The 21,624-nt window shown below is 34.8% G+C and overlaps 1 protein-coding gene across 2 annotated transcripts in view; it reads left to right on the top strand.

The window, feature by feature from the left end:
• GABRA2 (gamma-aminobutyric acid type A receptor subunit alpha2) overlaps positions 1 to 21,334 on the top strand; it is a 120,558-nt gene extending 99,224 nt beyond the window's left edge. The window contains exons 9-11 of one of the 2 annotated variants that reach the window (XM_032334214.1): positions 8,131 to 8,333; positions 14,194 to 14,373; positions 19,121 to 21,334. In XM_032334214.1, coding sequence (XP_032190105.1) covers positions 8,131 to 8,333; positions 14,194 to 14,373; positions 19,121 to 19,417 — 680 coding nt within the window. In that variant the 3' untranslated portion in view covers positions 19,418 to 21,334. The remainder of the gene's footprint in view (positions 1 to 8,130; positions 8,334 to 14,193; positions 14,374 to 19,120) is intronic. The other variant, XM_032334213.1, reaches the window with a different exon arrangement.
• The last annotated feature ends 290 nt before the right edge of the window (positions 21,335 to 21,624 follow it).

The following is a 21,624-nucleotide window of genomic DNA, read 5'->3' as shown; positions in this document are numbered from 1 at the left end:
AATTTTACATTTGTGTTCTCTGGCAGTTTTGTGCCTGTTTGGTTTCCAAAACTTCTTCCTAACTTCCACCCGACACCCCAACAGCAAACACTCACACACAAGCATTCGATGGGGATAAAGGTCTAAAGGAAGATTGCATTCCGTTTCATTTTATTTCTCTGATGTAAATCTGTCTTAACTTTGCTTCCAGAGTAATACTTTTTTTGCACATGCACTGAGGAATCTTTTTACAATAGAGGCACTGCTTTACATGTAGTAACTCATTTGGTCACTATGTGAACACTATAGGAAAACACTATTCCTTTTTTTTTTTTTTAAGATTTTATTTATTTATTGTAGGAAAAGCAGGGGGAGCACAGATGCATGCATGAGCAGGGGGAGGGGCAGAGGGTGGTAGGGAGAGAGAATCCCAAACCTGATGCAGAACTCAGTCTCATGAACCTGAGATCAAGACCTGAGCCAAAATCATGAGACGGATGGTTAACCAACTGAGCCACACAGGTGCCCCGGAAAACACTATTCTTAGTCCTCATTTCATCAGTGAGGATACTGTGGAACAAAGGGGCTAGGGACTGTCCCCAAGAGTACAAGATTAAGATTTGGACATCTGACCATAGAGCTCATAGGGTCAGTCTCTGTGCTGCAGTCACTTTCCCTGATTTGATTTTATTCTGTCAGAGCATATTTGCACCCAACACTTGGCATTCCTTCACTTTGGCACAATTTGCTTGGCCACTATGAGTTGAGACTTTGGCACCTACACCTCGGTAAGAAATATTAACATAGAATAAAACCAGAGTATCAAAGAGCTCTATATGCAATATTGTCTCTGTATGGGGGATGGTCGCATATTCCGCATATATGCATGGCATTTTAATGCTGAAAGCACTTTAAAATACTTGTCTTCTATTTTACTGAAAAAGAAACTGAAGCCTCCCCAGGAAGCATTGCTTTATGGCAGTCACACACAGAAGATAAGGAGATAGTCTGTTTAAAAAATGCGGGAATATTCACTTTTGGAGACCCTAGTAGGTATAGAAAAATGCCCATTGTTGGGAAGGGGGCAGGCATGGGGAGGGTCTGTGAGCTTTCCAGGTAAATGCACCTCTTTATATAATGCCCAGTTCTATTGTAGTGTGATGGGAACAGGCAAAGCTATACTATCAGGCAGAAAAGCTGGCATATGAGAATCACATCCTTTCAGTGAAAAGAGAAAAAGGGAAAGGAAGAAAAGAGGTAGAAATGTATAGTCAATGTTAACAATTTTATTCTCAAGTTTATAAAATCAGATGAAAGAAAATAAAATTTATTTATGGGGAAGATTTGAATATGATGAAAATTTGCCTCATAGTAGATAGATTCATATTAAAATTGATAAAATGTTTTATTGGTTTGAATGACTAGACCCAGATTTAATTTTAAACCAGCAGTGTAGATTAGAATCATAATTAAATTTATCATTGCCTAATTTAAACTTGCATTTTTTATAGATTTTCTTTAAATTAGCATTAATGTATCCATCAATCATTCCCAGAAATTTACACTTGAATTGCAAATGTTAAATGTAGTCAAGTATCCCTTGTTTAAATTAAAAATTTTGTATTTTTTTTTCTTATCACAAAAGGAAAGCAAGTTCACTACAGGGAAAAAAGAAAAAATGGATTCTTTCAATGTTAATTGTCCCAAAGATACCAATACTACCATCTTAGATTGTATCCTTACATGTTTTTCTGGTAAAATACCAAAGAAATAAACAATAAAAAATCAGGTATAAGTCCATTTTATATTTCATCTATCCATATCACAAAATACCTTCTCCCCATGGTGATAACTGGAGTCTCATTTGTTATTTTATTTTTTGTTTACTAAGCTCATGCAGGTATATCTGTAATGATACACAAATCTAAATGCATATATTTTCATGAAAACTGAATCATGTTTTAAGCAAAATGTATTATAGATATATTTGCAGTCAACAAATAGCTCTGCTTTACTCTTTGTAATATTGTGGTATTACTAGTGTAGATAATCAACAATTTATTAAACTATTTCCCAATCAACGAATATGCCAGTGTTTCCCACTTTTTTACTTTTACAGGTGTATTCATGTAAAGAACCTTGTGTGTCATTTATCACTATGTATTTTCCTGCTGTCATTTCAGTAAGATAGATTTGTAATAATAGCAGTAATGATGACAACAAAACCAAGAAGAATTAAAATAGCTAACATTTATTGAGTACTTATAGTGTGCCAGGCTTTGTGCCAAATGCATGGTTAACCTTCACAACACACTTCTGAAGAAGGTGTTTCTTGTCAGTTTATAATTCTGTTTTGTAGTTGAGAAAATTAATGAGAATAGTTGAGGAACTTGCTCAGAGTCACCTTAAATAGCAAGTAGGGGAGCCAGGATCCAAAACCAGGCAATCCAACTACAAGCTCATTTGAGGACATAGCAATGCTGTTAATCAGTATCTTATACCACTCTGTCCCATGTAGAAGAATTGCCGGGGCTTTATAAGAGTAGATACCCACAAAAATGGTGGAGTAAGACATTCCAACTAAAAGTCTCTTGGTATTAGAGGGAGGAAAGTGGAGTCCCTTCAGGAAGTATTGTCTTCACTTTAGGGTGTCTTCTTTTAAGACATTCGCAAGAAGCTGGTCTTTGTATATTACCTGACTCAGAATTCCCTAGTGCAAAAGTTGCTACCAGGGAGATGCCACTAAAAGAATTTATGGGGAAATGTTTTTGTTGCTTCTGCCTTTGCTCTGTAAAAGCAAACACAACCCTTAGCAAGAAGAAGGGAATTAATATAAATTTGAATAGAGATCAATGAAATAGAGAATAGAAATCATATTAGAGAAAATCAACACACTACCATAGAGATCAACAAAATTGAACAAGATTTCAGCTAGACTGACCAAGAAAAGGTGAGAAAACTCAAAAGTTTAAATTTAAGAAGAAGGAACATTACTACTGACCTTATGGAAATAAAAGAGATTCTAAGGGAATCTGTGAACAATTGTTTACCCCCGAAATGAAATAACCTAGAATATACTAATTCCAGAAAAAACAAATTATCAAAAATGACTCAAGAGTCTGAGCAAATCTATAGCAAGTAAAGCTATGAAATGAGCAACAATAAAAAATCAATAGAAGTCCAAGGCCAGATTGTCTTACTGGTGAATTTTACCAAAATATTGAAAAAAGAATTAACGCCATCCTTTCTCAAACTCTGAAAATATAAATGAGGGACCTTCTTGGCTCATTCTGTAGCACCATTTACCAAGAAAACCAAAAACAGACAAAGAAATAACAAGTCAAAACAAAACAAAACAACAACAAAAACCAACTCTACAGATCAATATTCCTTAGATATATAGAATGTCTTCAACAAAATACTAGCAAACTGAAACCAGCCACATATAAAAAGGATTACGTATGATGACCCCAAATGGGATTTATCCTAGGAATGAAAGTTTGGTTCAACATACAAAAATCAAATCAATGTAAACAACGAATTTATGGGGTATGGAAAAAACACACAATCATCTCAAAACCCTGGAAAACAAAACACAGTATGCTTTCATGATTAAAAAAACCCAACAAATTGTCACAAGAAAAAGAACTTTCTCAACTTGATACACGTGGATGGAAGAAAAAGCCCACAGCTAACATCATACTTACAGGTGAAGATTAAAAGCTGCTGTGCCAACATCAGGAACAAGATAGGGATGTCTGCCTTCATCAATTCTACTCAACCTCTTGTTGCCTGTTCTAGCCAGTGCAGTTAGGCAAGAAAAACAAATAAAAGGCATTCAGTTTGGAAAGGAACAAGTAACACTCTATTTTAGATGACATGATTTTATATATATAAAATCCCTAGTAAACCACATAAAAACTAGTAAAGCTAATACATTCAGCAAAGTTGCAGGGTACAAGGCCATCACAAAAAAACAGTTGAAGTTCTCTACACTAGCATTGAACAATCTGAAAAGAAAATTAAGACTATATTTCCATTTACATTAACATCCACATTAAATACCTATAAATAAATCTAAATTTACAGGTGAAAGGTTTGTACACTTGTACACTGAAAATTATAAAATGTTGCTAAAAGATATAAAAGAAACTCTAAATAGATTACATATATAAAATATATATGTACATATATATGTATATATGCATATATAATACATATATATGTAAATATATTTACATTTATATATATATAATTATAAAGACTACATAGGTATTCTGTTTTCAGGAATTGGAAGACCTAATATAGTTAAGATGGCAATCGTGCCCAAAACAATAGCTTAAATGTAGTGCATATCAAAATTCCAGCAATCTTTTTTGCAGCAATTAGCAAATTTATTATAAAACCACATGTGAATACAAGGGACCCTGAATAACCAAAACAGTCTTGAAAAGGACTAAGAAATTGGTAGGATTCAAGCTTCTTAACTTCAACACTTATTCTAAAGCTATAATCATCGAAACAGTTTGAAACTTGGATAAGGATCAATTTACAGAGTAATGGAATAGAATTCAAAGTGCAGAAACAAGCCCATATATCTATGGTCTCTTTCTTTCTTTCTTTCTTTCTTTCTTTCTTTCTTTCTTTCTTTCTTTCTTTCGAGAGTCATAGTTTTTTTTTTTTTTTTCCTGCCCTAGGCTTACCCTGGAGAATATTTTTTTTAATTTTTATGTATTTTTAAAATTTCTTTTCAGTGTTCCAGAATTCGTTTATGCACCACACACAGTGCTCCATGCAATATGTGCCCTTCATAATACCCACCATCAGACTCACACAACCTCCCACCCCCATCCCTCCAAAACCCTCAGATTGTTTTTCACAGTCCACTGTCTCTCATGGTTCATCTCCCCCTCCAATTTCCCCCAACTCCCTTCTCCTCTCCATCTCCCCATGGCTTCCATGTCATTCCTTATGCTCCACAAATAAGCCAAACCATATGATAATTGACTCTCTCTGCTTGACTTATTTCACTCAGCATAATACCTTCCAGTCCTGTCCATGTTGATACAAAAAGTTGGGTATTCATCCTTTCTGATGGAGGCGTAATACTCCATGGTATATATGGACCACATCTTCCTTATTCATTTGTCCATTGAAGGGCATCTTGGTTCTTTCCAAGGTTTGGCAACTGTGACCAATGCTACTATGAACACTGGGTGCAGTTGGCCCTTCTTTTCACTACATCTGTATCTTTGGGGTAAATACGCAGTAGTGCAATAGTAAAAGTATGTTTCTTAGTTTGCTTCTCTCTTTTTTTCCCCTAAGCTAGTTTTCTTTCTTAAATTCCACATATGAGTGAAATCACATGGTATTTCTTTTTCTCTGATTGATTCATTTTACTTAATATAATGCTCTATAGCTCCACCTTTTCGTTGCAAATGGTAAGACTTCATTCTTTTTTATAGCTGAATAATATTTCTGTGTGTGTGTGTGTGTGTGTGTGTGTCCATCAGTTGATGGACATTTGAGCTGTTTCGATAATTTGGCTATTATAGATCTTGCTGCTGTATACATCAGTGTGTATGTATCCCTTTGAATTAGTGTTTTGTTTTGTTTTGTTTTGTTTTTCTTTATTCTTTGGGTTAATACCTAGTAGTTCAATTCCTGGATCAAAGGGTAGTTCTATTTTTAACTTTTTGAGTAATCTCCATACTGTTTTTCACAGTGGTTGCACCAGTTTGCACTCCCAAAAACAGTGTGAGAGGGTTCCTCCTCCTCCATATCCTTGTCAACACCTGTTGTTTCCTGTGTTGTTGATTTTAGCCATTCTGACAGGTGTGAGGTGATATCTCATTATAGTTTTGATTTGTATTTCCTTGATGATCAGTGATGTTGAGCATCTTTTTGTGTGTCTGGTTGCCATCTGTTTGTCTTATTTGGAAAAATGTCTGTGTTTTCTCCCCATTTTTTAATTGTATTATTCATTTTGGGGTTATTGAGTTGATAAGTTCTTTATATATTTTTGGATATTGACTCTTTATCAGATACGTTGTTTACAAATAGTTTATCCCATTTCATAGGTTGCCTTTTAGTTTTGTTCATTGTTTCCTTCACTGTGGAGAAGTTTTTATTTTGATGAAGTCCCAGTAGTTTATTTTTGATTTGGTTTCCCTTGCCTCAGGAGACATACGTAGTAAGAAGTCACTGTGGTGTGGTCTGTTGATTTCAACAACAATCCTAATGCCATTCAATAGGGAAGGAAAAGGGGCACCTGGGTGGCTCAGTGGGTTAAAGCCTCTGCCTTTGGCTCAATCGAGCCCCGCATCGGGCTCTCTGCTTAGCAGGAAGCCTGTTTCCTCCTCTCTCTCTCTGCCTGCCTCTCTGCCTACTTGTGATTTCTATCCGTCAAATAAATAAAATCTTCAAAAAACAATAGGGAAGGAAAAGTCTTTTCAACAAATAACACTGATACAACTGGTTATCCACATGCGAAAGAATGAATTTGTACATCTACCTCACACTTTACATAAAAATTACGCCAAAATGGACCAAGACCTAAATGTCAGAACTAAAAGTATAAAACTCATAGAAGAAAATATAGGCTTATATCTTTATGACTTTGGATTAGGTAACAGTTTCTTAGATATGACATAAATCTGTAATCCTTATTCCGAGAGGATGTCTGTTATCCCACATTCTCCTCAATACTACCATAGTATAAATCTTTTAAAGTTTGTTAACATTTTGCTGACTATATGGTCTTAGAAAGGTATGTCATTATCTCTTTGTTTGTATTTCCTTAACTGCTAGTGAAGTTAGGTGTATTTCCATATATTGATTTGTCATTTGCATTGCTATATTATGGGTGTGTGTGTGTGTTTGTGTGTGTGTGTGTGAGCGTGTGGGCACTCATATAGGGGTTGAAGGAGGATATGATTTCAGTTGTGGTTGTATGTGGTTGTATCTATCATGTCTTCTATTTAATTATTCTAATGTACCAAATTCGCAAAAGAAAACATCCTCACAATCTAAACCTTTCACTTTGATGCATGAAAGGCAACGTGTTTTGTAGATGTGTTTTTTGATATTGACTTAGCAGTAGGTGAGCCTAATTTATTTTTCTGTCTTTTATGGCTACTACTTCCATCATATTCCTATATGCCTTCACTCATGATTAAATAGAATTATTTGCTGTTTTGAATTACTAACTATTGTAGATGAGAAGAAAAAGCTGCTTTATTTATCCTAAGGGAAAGCAAAGAATACAATACAATAAAACTTTAATATATGAATGAACATTTCTTTAACATTTTAACTCTTTTAATTTAATGTATCCCCTATGTACGTGATTAAACTTCTATTGGATCTCTGATAAAACAGGTAATTGCAGACATTTTGACAGCTGATATTGCAACTTACCTCCTGAGTTATTGCTTTCTTTTTACTTAATTATTGCGACTTCCCTGACTACTGGCAGAAAAGCTTTACAATGAAAGGGACTAAATTACTTTTTCAACCAACAGAGGCATAAAATATTCCTTAAAAGTAGTGATTTGCATTTTTATAAATTTGAAGTTTAGTTGCTTGTTTTATTTTCTATAGATTCTAAGCTTCATTATGAAAGAAATTATGTCCTCACAATGCTAAGTGATCCAGAATTAATTTCGTATTTAGGTAGCTATACTTGGAATAAAGAACTTCTTAATCATAGTTCCATTGTGATCACTGGTGTGGATGATTGGTCCATTGCTGAGCATGATTTAAACAAATGATGAACAAATTCACGTGAGGTTTTGTTTAAGATTTTTAAAAAAATAATGTTAATGCACAATGGCACAATTTAAAGGAACTGCTTTCCTCATAGGAAATCCTACTTTCAAAATCAGCTATTTAACCTTAACAATACTAAAAAAGAGAAAAAAGATTCATACAAACAAAAATGAAAACAAGACATTTCAGAGTTATTACTTCAAGAATTAAAATAGCCATTTGTGATAATTAACTTTGCGCTGTTCTTCCAGCTTTGGTTGTTGTTGTTTGTTTGTTTGTTTAGTTGATAGAACTGACAGCAAAAGTAACTTTGAGAAAAAGAATACTTTCAATTCTGTCTTGCTAGTATCCATTCATGTTTTTGTTCCTATCTTTCTGCAGGAGTAACAACTGTTCTAACAATGACAACTCTAAGCATCAGTGCTCGGAATTCCCTCCCCAAAGTGGCCTATGCAACTGCCATGGACTGGTTTATTGCTGTTTGTTATGCATTTGTGTTCTCTGCCCTAATTGAATTTGCAACTGTTAACTACTTCACCAAAAGAGGATGGGCTTGGGATGGGAAGAGTGTAGTAAATGACAAGGTAAGTGAGAACTTCCTTCTCACCATGATTAAGAGAATCCCCTAACAGATTTAGCTTGTAACAGATACGTTCCTAAAAACGGACATGAAGAACATGTGAATGTAAATTATCTGTATCTTTATATCTATGTCATAGATATAGATATATATAAATCATACAGATTTCTTTTAAAGTATGCTCTTGCCTGAAATTCTTTAGGAGTGCTTGTGTATTACTTCTGTTCAAACTCCCCAGCATCTGTTGAGCTCTGACTGTGTGTAAGACATTGGGCTAAGTTTTTGGCATATGCTCTATCATGTAATCTTTAAATTTTATGATTAAGGTCTCTTTTTAACTCTCAGTTTTCGAATGAAGAAGCTGAGACTTGGTGAAGTTATTTACTTGCCCAAATTGACACAACTGGTTAATAAGTATACTTAAATGCAGATCTATTTGACCATGAAATTAATACTCTTAAATACCATACTGCTTTGGCATTAACTTTATCTGTTACAGAATTTCAGACCCTATCAGTGGGTTGAGTTACTCTTCACCTATCCCCCATCTCTGTTGCTTGGATATAAAATTTCAAGCAACATTATTCTCCTCCCATGTTATATGGAATAAGTAACTAGGTGTGAAATGCCTAGAAATTTTAAGTTGCTCACGTAGTCTATGAGAGTTATTTGTTTTGAAGATTAATTTCTTTGGGAATTATTGGTGTCCATTTTTAGATTGCAAGTACTGAAGCTAGTGGGAGTTTTGACCATTAATATAATAGCTGTTCCATTTATTTTATAGATTATTATTCATCTGCATTAAGAGGAAGGTCTGGATATATCACAATGAGATACATAAAGTTTTCTTAATAGTTCAGTTCTACTTGGGGGGCTTCTTTTTAACAATATACCTATTAAAATATGTCTTCCATTAAATTTGGAATAACATACTTGATGATCTTACTTCTTTATCAGTTATTTAAATATTTTTTTTCTTATTTCTAAGACCATATTGCAGTTGAAGCATATAAATGGTTGATGTTATCATTTAGAAGTCTCACTCTTTTTTTTTTAATTTTATAAACCGTGTCAGTTTTAATAAGTGCTGGTTTATTTCATTTTATAAGTGATGTTTTGCATACTAACAGCCACTGAATAATTGTTAAAGGGAATCTGATTAATTTTCTATGCTTAACTTCAAGGCTATTTCAGAATTTCCATTACATTTTGTTGTTGATTTATGTTTTCATTTTCCATATAATGTAATGCTTTTTCATTGCTGTCTATGCCATAATTTCTTTTTAGTTATATTTGTTAAACATGCACTTTCATACTAACTTTTTTTGAAGATTAAATGCTAGTTATATTACTAAATGCCAGACATATTTATAAATTTGTCACAAAAGAAATATAGTGGTTTGTGGTATAAATGCTCGAAATAGATATTTATTGATATGTCACTTTTTAATGCTCTGAGGGTGACAGTCAAATTGACATTGTGATTTGGCATATCAAATAAAATACCTTCTCCCCGAACTCAGAAAATAGAGGTACTTATAAATGCAAAAATTACATTCCTGATAATGCATTCTAAAAGAAATAACTTGGCACTAATGAATACTGAATTTATTCAAACCACATACCAAATCACACAGAGTAAAGACAAATCTAGGACAAAATCATTGATGTTCCAACCTAATCTGCAGGAAAATAACTAATAAATTCTATATTATTTCAGTTCTAAGAGGTTCAAGTTCATGGTTAAGTTAAAGGGAATATTACATCCAACTTGTTGCTTGGTCTTAATCACTTTTCCATAACTAAAATGGCCAAACACAATGGCAGGTACTTGCTAGGCGAAGTTTTTTGTTGAATAAAAGAATAAATGAGTTTCCTTATTAAGTCTGGCAATGCAACACCAGTGAGACTTCTTTGCCTTCATGGAAAGGATTTTAGAACTTGACCATGGTGAATTTATCAGTGAGTACTCAACCCAATTTCTTGATTCAAATTAATTTTGGGAGGTGCTTCCTAAACTTAGCTTAGAAATAACCAGGTCCTTAAAAATGAAAGGAGATAAAGTAGAGTGTCCCAAACTAGCCTATCTGCCTAAAAAAAAGATTACAGTATATATAGTCTACTTTCAGCTACCTCTGCTTTAGTTTTCCTTAGATTTAATTTTTAAGTGGAAAAATGGTAATTTTCTTGTATTACAGAGTTTTTATCCACTGCCCATATCGGCATCCTTCCAGTTTTATCAGACAAGTAGAAGCCCTCTGCTTTTGAAGTTGGTATCATAAGCAAATGCAGTTAAATTATCCATCAATCCAAAGAGCAAATGATAAGTCCTTAAACACTCGTAAACTAGCAAATACTACATTGCCTCACAAGAATAATATCTCAAAGACACATATCACTAATGTATGTTTGAAAAAAGATGATTTTAACATAAAATTTTTGCATAGATTGTGCTCTGATGATCTTTAAAGTTAGTTTATGCCAATACATAAATCCACTCAGTCTATATTCAAGCTGCATTTGAGCCCTCTTGTTAGAAGACATAGCCTACCCTGCTCTGTGATCTTGGACAAGATGTTATACCACTTTTAGCCTCAGGTGGTGAAACTAGATAACAAAACCTTATCACCCTAAAAATGTGGTGCTGGATCAAATGACCCAAGTCCAGTTTTTGTGCCCTTGCATTTATAAAAGTATCATCTTGTGAAATTTTCCAAGTTCTTCTGGAACCTTCCCTGATACCCAGTGTTCTTCCACATGGCCAAGACTAATTTGTCCACTCCAGCTCTTAATCTCTTTCTTTCTTTTTTTTTTCTTAGGCTTGAACCATCAGTATTTTCTTCTCCTTTCTTCAAAGCCATCTTCTCCTTTTTACCACCTCCTTCCTTTCAGTTAAGGAGTATGCTTAACATGCTTAACTTACCAGGAAGTGAAACCAAAACTCTCTCCAGATCCTCTGTGACCCATCCCCCCCCACATTCAGATTCTATCCTTTTTTCTCCATTCAGGCTTTTTGAAAGCATTTCTTACAATGTCTGTGTTCTCATTTTCAATTTAATTCTCAGCCCACTATAATCTGATTTCCTTTTCATTTATTTTCCTGTTAACTGAAGAATACCAATAACCTCCACATATTCAGATCTGCTAATAACTTTTCATTTTTCTCAAGGGATCCCCTTGGACCCATTGAATACTGCTGTGTTTCAGAACCCCATACGGGCCCAAGTCAGCAGCATTTTCTCTTTCCCTCTTTGAAACAAGCCTCAGAATATCAACCTCATGCCCTCAAATCCTGGCAGCTGCCTCTATTCATTCTATTCTGAGAGTCTCTGCCCGAGTTCAGAGAAGATCCAATTTCCCTAGCATCTGCCCTTGTTTATCCCCAAAGACAGTAATTTGTCTTTATTTTATTGTTGTTTTTGTCTTTATTAATCACTATGTGATTCTTACTTGAAGTGTCTCACTGACGATATCTGTGGGAATATCTGCAACACTAAGCACACCGTCTACCCATTTACGGTCCCCAAATAGACAATCCTTATACTTCCTCAGCACAAATGTCCATCTTCAGCAAGTTTCTGAACCCTGCGTCCCCTAAATGATTTGATCCAATTGTAAGTGCGTATCGTACCCTGCCCTTTTGCATTAGATCCTTTATCACAGTTTTTAATTACATATTTATGTCTCCTTCCCTTCATTGATCATTATAAAAATGACCACATTTATTTCAATAAATCATTTATCCTTGGTGCTTTCCCAGTATCCTGGAATATTCGTTGTTCAATAAGTATGGGATGAAGGAATGAAATAGAACCAAATCAAATCTGCAGCTCCTGCCTTTATCTCATCTTCTACAGATATTATCTACAACTGCACCCCATGCCCTCCTTTTAACTTCCAGGATCATATATCAAACCTGTTCTGTAGGCATTTCTACATGAATACAACATCCCAATCTTGGTGTCTTTATTTTTATTTTATTTTTTTTTTAAGAAAGACAAAAAGAAAGCCTTCTAAATTGATTTTCTATCTTTTCCCTGCCTGCATGTATGTATTTATGTTTGTATGTATTTATGTATGTATGTATTTTTTTTATCTATGGCAAAACCTAATTTCACATACCAACAACTTGGAAGTATCCCTTACCAACTAGCCTGCCATCAGATGGTGCCTGTTTTACTGTCTCTATGCCCTCACTGTCTCCCATTATTTTAAGTCTTATTTCCCTCCAATCCATCCTCCACATTAGAGCTAAGATCGTCTTTCTAAAATGGGTATCTGATCGTTTCATTTTTCAGCTCTTTAAGAAATTGTTGAATTCTTAATGCTAACTGCTGAACTCTTTAATGAGTTCTTCAAGCTGTTCAGCTAAATATGGCCCAAGTACGTACCTTTCTTATAAGCTTATTTATATATATATGTTGAATTAAGGAAATATTACTGTTAATTTCTGTACACTTACTACTATGTGGCTGGGAATATCTCGGTGTTGGAAATGAGAAATTAAGGATGCCTGGGTGGCTCAGTGGGTTAAGCATCTGCCTTCAGCTCAGGTCATGATCCCAGGGTCCTGGGATTGATTCTAAAGTCTGGTCCTTGCTCAGCGGGGAGCCTGCTTCTCCCTCTGCCTGCCATTCCTGCTGCTTGAGCCCGCACAGTCTCTCTCTGACAAATAAGTAAAAATAAATAAAATCTTTAAAAAATAGTAATGAGAAACTATAGGATTGATCAACATAAAGTTACTTGCTCAGGATCACATCTAATAAGTGGTGCATCCAGATTGAACACAGAGCTAAATTACATGCTCATATTCTCCCTCTAGCCATTACAAACATCTCCAAATATCCATGCCCCTGTACATCTCTGTGACATTAGAATGTGCTGATCCCTCTTACTAAAATGCCCCCTCCTTCCTTCCCTAACTGATGAACCCCTACTTAGTTTTTAATATCCACCTGATTTTACTTAATATTGAAACTTTCTAAATGAATATAATTGCCACCCCTGATATGTTTCTAAAGTACCCAATACAAATTCCTTTTGTGTAACCTGATTAAGTTATACTTTTACTGCAAACATTTTTGTTCCCAACAGTAGGCTATGTGATCTAAGAGAATAATAGTTATGTCTTACTCATCATTTTCTCTATTACTGGCATAACAGTTAGCACATAGTTTATTTGAATTAAATTAAAAATAAATGACTTTAGTCTCTTGAGATTGTTTCCATTTCTAAATCTGAGTCAGTGGTTCTACACTGGCCAAAAAAAGCATATTCTATGGAAACACACTAGATATTAAATTACTTAAGACACAGACTTAGAAATGTAATAACCAAACTAACATGAAATGTGCCATTGTTTTGTGATTCACACCATGCAATTCATAGAAAACATCACATTTCAAGTGTTTTATTCATTTGTTTGCATTTTTTTTTTTTAGCATCCAGCCTTGTTCCAAAAGCATTTCAGGCAGTTTACCAAAAGAATGCATGTGCTCAAATTATTATAAAATAAAATATAAGTAGAAGTAGGATATCAGGATGAAGGAAAATAGAATATAAGTATGTACACCATTTGGGCCAGAACATTAAGTGTAATCCATAGCTAGAGAAGTGGAACTTTAAATTCTGAACTTCTTGGCTCCTGGAGTAAACCATGGGGTGGTGGGGAGTTACTATCTTTTTTTTTTTTTTATCAAAAAATGGAAGTATAAATTTTCTTATGGAAACTATTTTCCTACACTGAATTATATAAACCGCTATCATATGGGTTTTATATTAGGGAAAGTTGGGTACTGTTGAAAGTAATGTCAGCATTTTCCCAATAAAGGCAGTAATGAATTTCATATTGATGTTTCTTGTAGTCCCCTTCAATAAAAGCTGAAGGCATTACATTAACATACAACTCAGTGAAGGCAATTCTTCAAGGCGCTAAACTAATATGGTCCAAGTATATAGCTTTCTCATGGCCCAATTTAATCCAAGGAAAGACTTTAGAGTACTTAGAGAAGTGGATGGACTGTATAACCTTCAAACAATCTTCTGTAAGTATCACTTTTCTCAGTCAGGATGGTTAGCAGACAGTTAATAGCAGCATTATCGGACCAAGGAGCATGTTGCTGCTTTACATTTAATGGATAGTAGCCACAATAGACTAAAAAGGCAACATGGTGTATATAGTAAGAGCATAGAGTTGCCACTTTTGGCTACCTTGGGTGTTTTCCAAAGTCTGTCTTATTTAGTATTACATTTATGAGAGCTCCATTTCCTGATCCTAAGGACAATCTCTGCCATTCTTTCCAATTCTGAAACCATGTGATTATTATTTTTATTTGTATCCCAGGACACTTTGCTAATAGATGGCTATATTTTAGATAGAACATTTGCTCAAGTTATTTAACACATTATTTTATCTAATACTCTAAGGAAGCTGAGATTGGTTTGCCCCATGGGGCAAAAATCAAGACATTTTGATTTCTATAATCAGGAATTTTCCACACTTGAAATCTTAAATACATATTCAGACATTCTAACAAAGTAATAAACTCAGAATATTCTGAATCCTTTAAAACATTGTTTAAAAAATAGAAAATTTAAGTAGTATGCACTATATTTCATTTCATTCCACTTCAGTAGCATCATCAACATATTCTATAGTAGCATATTTTAATCTTTTCCCCCAGTAATGTTTAAAAATATATGTTACCAATTTTGTGTTTAGCCATATTTTCCCCCTTTCCAGTTATATGAGTCCAATTATAGTAAAACAACTTTCACAGACATGTGGAATAATAAAATTGAGGACTTTCAAGATAATTACATAGCAGGATTGTAGGACATACTATGGGAATCTAGTTTTTATGAATTTAATAAATGCCTACATTATAAAATACTTTATGTTTTATATATTATATATCTTCTAAATATGTATTTTTGATCACACTAATCATTCTTGTGCATGTCATTCCCTGTAAACATTTTTTAAGCCTTTTCTGTGCTAGGAACTATGCTAGGAGCTCTGCATTGCACTGTGTATGCTTTCAAGGAGCTCACGATTAAATAGAAGAAAAAATAAATGAAAAAAGTATATGCTCCATTATTGAGACAAACACTAGTGTGCTATGAAAACACATGGAAGGCGTACTTACTGCAATAAGAGGCTCAGTTGGTTAAGCAGCTGCCTTCGGCTCAGGTCATGATCCCAGCGTCCTGGGATCGAGTCCCGCATCGGGCTCCTTGCTCCGCGGGGAGCCTGCTTCTCCCTCTGACTCTGTCTTCCACTCTATCTGCCTGTGCTCACTCTCGCTCGCTCTCTCTCTGACAAATAAATTAAAAAAAAAAAATAAGAAGCGATTTTGAGCTGAGTAGTATAAAATGGATCTGTCTAGGGGGTCAGTGTGTGTTGGTTATCATTTCCTGGCTCAACTGTGGTATCATTCACAAGTTAGGGGATATAGGGAGGTATAAAGAATTAGGTTGGGAGTAAAAGTAACCCCAGTTCATTTCTGGATATTTTATGTTTTAATTACCCATGGAATATGTGATAGAGAAGCCTAGTGAAATATAACAGGTAAGAATTCAGGTGAGAGATATTATGTCAATCATCCATGTATTGGTTACAAAAGCCTTAGCAGTTACTTAAAATTAATAGAAATTTGCAGTGTCCACTTGCCTTCATTTCCCCCATTCTCCTTCTGTTTGTTTTCATTCTTCACATTTAACATTGATTTCTTTACTTATATTTTCAGGCATACCTGGCCTTATTCTTATATGAAGTGGCCTACCTAAGAGACTTAAAGCAGAAATACAGAATGATCAAATTAGACTATGAGAAATTAGGTAGTGTGACCTATTGGAACCTGGCCTGATTCTCGAAAGAAAAAAAAAACTTTATATATGGACATGAACCTTAAAAAAATTATCTTGTGGCAGTTAGTACTGGTGTGAACAGTTAACACAATGATAGTCTTCATTGCATTATTTCTCTTCAAGGCTCTGACAGTCTGAGTGTAGGCCAAGGGTCACATTGAATAAAGTAAAATTATTCTCAAAGGGGCAAAATCATTGTCCCAAGGACTCAACCTGCTGATGGTCTGCCTTGATCAGAGGCTTGTATGATGCTCAAAGAGGATTTATAACATAATATATCAGTTTGGTTCTTTTTAATGGAAGTTAATAATGAATAGGGTGAGGTAGTATCTTCTAGTAATGGCCTAGAGTACAAATATGTTTTAATACTATCACCAGCAGAACAGTAATAGAATATATTATGTGGACTTAATCTGTGTACTCTGGTTTAGCAGATCTAAGGACTGTAAGTCATCTATGAATTCAACAGCATTTTTTCTCTATATACATGATATTAATAATCTTAAATAGGTAAGAACAATTTGTTTTACTGCAGATTTGTGACAATTACTTTCAAATGGACTGAAGGGAGTTATTTTATCCTTTAAAACAAGACTTTGTAAGATTTGAGCCAGAAAGGCTTTAGTGGGCTCTGGCTAGGAATTGAGAAGGTTTAGGACCATGAGGGTGTCCTGGGCTTCATTTAATTCACTGGTTAGAAATTACAGGTGTCCACCACTGGCTTTTGACTAAAGCTAGTACTCATGACTGTTGCACTTTTGCTTGCTGTTGGTTCTGAAAATAATCAAGTTTCCAAGTTCCAAGAGAGCATTGTGAAGTCAAGCCATCATCTTGTCAGGTACTGAGCTTGTCTCTCAACTTTATACTTATATTCAGAGATTGAAGCCATACTTTGAGCGATGAAAAAGAAATATGATGAAATTTTGTTCTCTGTGGTTAAGTCAATAAAAGTTACACACATACATTAAAATTATTTTTAACACCACTTATTATAGTATCTTCAGCATTGGGAATAAACACACACACATACACACACACACACACACACACACGCGCGCACACACACACAGCATATAAACATGCAGGGTTGATATTTGTTGGTACATCCTGGTACAGCCCTCTGGGTATTTACAGCAGATATTCATCCCGATTAGTTAGAGGCCCTGTTCTGATTTGTTAGTGTGTCTGCTTCAGAGTTTGCTAAATAATTTTAGCACCAACTGTGGGTTTATATACAACTGAAGTTATTTGCGTTGGGCAAGAAGGGGGTTGGTAAGAGTCAGTACAGAGTTTTTAACCATAGGCTCCTTTTGCAGCAAAGGATGTTTGCATTTATGTTTGTCAAAATGTCTAAGCCTTGTACCATAAATCTTGACCTAACTTAAATGTCCCTCTTCCAAGACACCTTTTTTGAGGTCCTGCTTGCAATGTTTATGTATATTGTCTATACATTTTATAAGCCAATAATCTTGTTTAGCTTGTAATAGAGTTATAACTGTTACTGCTCTCCACTAAGAGGCTGTGCTTTTGTATGTGGTTTGAATATTTGTTTATTCATTTAATTCTCACAACAGTTCATTATGGCTTTTGTATAATTATCCCCTGTTTTTTGTTTTGTTTTGTTTTGTTTTGTTTTTTAACTAGAAGGTGAAGCAGGGAGAGGTGAAGGAACATCCCCAAAGTGTGAATTCTAAGGGCGATTTGATATTATTTTAAATGATATCTAGGTAGGAAAAAGTGTACTCCCAGGTTTCAGATAGATTCCTCCAAGAGAAAGTCACACAGTATGATGCTTAAAGTAGAACTTTAGAAGTCACATGCACTTGAGTTTGTGTGATCGTTCAGCCACTTAATAGACAGGAGACCTGGTTATGTCAGGAAACCTCTTTATCCTCTATTTTGGAATTTGTAACATGGGAATTGGCATAGAACTTACCTCCTATCCAGTAGTGAAGTTTTTCACAAATGACACCCTCGATGGTGACTAACGTAACACATGAAGAGTGTGTTGGAGAGAGAACCTTCCAGTCTAGGAAGCAGCATGGCCATAGGCATCAAACAAGGAAGTGTTCTTGAAAACTGAAGTTATTTCATGAGACTGGTGTATAATTAATGAAGTAAAGAAGCCATGGTAAGAACTACTGATTTTATTCTAAGTTCCTTGAGAGAATATTCAAGAGATTGAAGCTGAGGAGTGATATGATCCCACTGATGTCTTAAAAAAAAAAAAAAATCCCTGTGACTAGAGTGTGTCTATGATTGGACAAGGTCAAGTGAAAGCCGGAAGAGCACGAAGCATGTTGTCTGGTCCAGGCAGGAGATAACTGTGGGTCGTATTCAAGTAGATGGAGATTATGAAGGAAAGCAGGTTGTGCATGAGCTAGGCAAAAAACAAAGTTTGTATTTTATCTTTGTCCCAGATTTTTAGTATCTATTTCACTGCCAACTGTATATAGTTCGCTTCCCATCATATTAGTAAAGCGTTTGACACGAAAATGAGAAACCCTGTTATCTAGTTAAAGAAGTTAAATTTCTTTATTCAGAAAATGTGGTCATTGTAGATGATCGTTCCTCTGGTTAAAATATTTCTACATTTCATTTATTCATTCTCTCATCCATTGAACAAGTATCTGAATAACTTAAGAGTCAAAATGTTGTATCGTTTATTAAATGTGTGGTTTTGATTGTTTTCCATGTAAGCAACAACAAAATGTGGTTCTCCGGGAAAATGGTATCACTGATTTTACTCTGGAGCTTTCCTCATGGTTTCAGGACTCCTTTTATTTATTTTCCTAAATTTCATCTTTCTAATGGATAATGATGTTTATCAAAATACTTTTCTTCAGAATTTGAACTGGAGTTTGGAAAATGTTAAATGTCAGGCTCAACCCACATTGTGTTAATTCTTGTATTTTTCAATAGAAAAAAGAAAAAGCCTCTGTCATGATACAGAACAATGCTTATGCGGTGGCTGTTGCCAATTATGCCCCGAATCTTTCAAAAGACCCAGTTCTCTCCACCATCTCCAAGAGTGCAACCACGCCAGAACCCAATAAGAAGCCGGAGAACAAGCCAGCGGAAGCCAAGAAAACCTTCAACAGCGTTAGCAAAATTGACAGAATGTCTAGAATAGTTTTCCCAGTTTTGTTTGGTACATTTAATTTAGTTTACTGGGCTACATATTTAAACAGAGAACCTGTATTAGGGGTCAGTCCTTGAATCAGGACACAGTATCTTTGGGATGTATAGCAACATAGAACTTTGTTTTGCTATGTACAGTCTGACTAATAACTGCTAATTTGTGAACCAATATGTACAGTGTGTATATAGCTATATAGCTTACCAGTAGACCTCTAACGGAGACACGCATTTGCTAACTTGTGGAATTGCAGGCAGAAAGCACCCCATACCCAAAGAGCCATTGCCTTTTTTAAAGATTTACCCTAGGAACTCATTTAAAGTGGCTTTCTCATTAAAGTGGCCTGATTTATTCCCTACTAGTGATGAAAATGGGGCTCCTATACCACACTTGATGAACTCTTTCGATTTAGATCTTAAATATTAGGACTATTTTCTACCGTAGCCTAACTATAACGTAAGATAACACTGTCATTCCAAGATGAATTCTTCAAAATCACAGAACCTCGTATCTGCCACATCTGTTCCCTTCATGAGTGCTCGGAAACCCTGCTAGTGTAATTGGAAGCTTAGCACACATCAGAAGAAAAAACTAGGATCTGAAATCAGCTTTTAATTACTCTGTATAGCATCTATAGCAACATATTACCGCATGACAAGCTCAAATAATTATGAATCACTCCTGACAGGATGTTAATTATGCCTAGACTTTAGTAACTATCAGAATGTCACAGTCATTACATTTTAGCCTCAGAGTTTATTTGAGAGTAATAATTGAAATCCTACAGATTATTTTAATCATTGGAAACTACCTTAAATTAAAAAAAAAAAAAAGACAAATGTATCTTACTCTTTCCAGGTATGTGTTGTATTGAAATTGATCAGCTAAATTTTCTTGGTGCTGGCGACTGGAAAAAGCATCCCACTTGGCTGCTGTAAAGCAACATTCATGTCGATCAGAAAATTGTGCCAAAAACTCCCGCCAATGAGAATTCATAGGTGTCCCAGCGTTTAGATGAGCACTTAAACGATTCTCTTCTTTCCTGTTTACTGCAAATTCTGCCTTAAGGCTTCTCGTCATCAGGACTCAGAAGCCACTAATTACAAAGGAAAGGGCAGTTAATTGGCACTTTTTTCTGTCTTGAAGCAGCACTTTCAGATCAGAATTAATGTAAATCTGCTTTTGTAAATTGCAACTTTAAATTTCACTGACTCAAATTTACAACAGCTTTGTATACCAGAAGAGGTTTTGGTAAGAGTTGAACATTTTTAAACAGAAACTTTAAAGCATCACCAACAGATCGTGGATTAGTTCACACGCACAAACGTAAATGAGCATGTGCGTGTGTGCACGCTCACGCGCGCGCACACACACACACACACTGATTAACTAAATTAGAACACACGCGAGTAACTAAATTAGAAACCACAGTTTTCAATTTTATATGATTACTGATTATTAATGGATAAAATTCATTTTTCTTTTAATATTTTAAAATATACTCTCTGTGCCCCTGAAATGTGTTAATAGAAGTTAACAATTGTGTCTCATGCCTAGATTTAACATTTTTGGAAAACCTGAAAACCTTTTGACTCACATCTACATTAGCAGTTATTAGTTGACTTTTACTAATAGATACACCTTTATGATGGTGTTTTTGTAGAAACATAAGTAGTCAAATAGTGGCATTTCTTGCAGTTTTGTACAGTATTTCAGTATAGTGCATAAGTAAGTATGTTCATAAAATCAAATAAAAGGAGTATCTTATGGAAATAAGCAAAATCACAGCAAAACTTGTTATTCCTTTGCCTCGTTTAAATTTTTTTTCATTTTCTTTGTTTTAGTGTGATTCTATTATGTGCTTTGCATGACTGTATTAATACCAAGGTCACAAATGCATCTTATTAACAGAATTTGCCGTGGAGACAGCTTTGACATTAAAAATTCCCTCACTAAAGGTAATCCATAATCCTTAATAAAATAAAATTGTTACATGAGCTAATAAATGTATTTCTTTAATTCCCTTCCAATTACAGTTTCTTTGTCATCTAAATAGTTTTAACATATGAGATCCTATTTCCTACACATTTAAATATAACTTGGATCTTTGGTAGAGTTTAGGAAAGTGCGTGAGAGTCAAAGAGAGTGCACCGTGTTTGAGGGCAAGCAATAAAAATGCTTTGTACGGTATACATTATTAGGCACTTTAAAAATGTTGTTGTTAAGTTTTGCATTTCCCCCTTCATGTCTGACCATAAGTTATAAATTTATAAATATGTACATATGT

This window comes from Mustela erminea, chromosome 2 (genome assembly GCF_009829155.1).
Source record: "Mustela erminea isolate mMusErm1 chromosome 2, mMusErm1.Pri, whole genome shotgun sequence".
Lineage (NCBI taxonomy): Eukaryota > Metazoa > Chordata > Mammalia > Carnivora > Mustelidae > Mustela > Mustela erminea.
The sequence above is the reverse complement of the archived record's forward strand: the minus strand, read 5'-3'. Positions and strand labels throughout refer to the sequence as shown.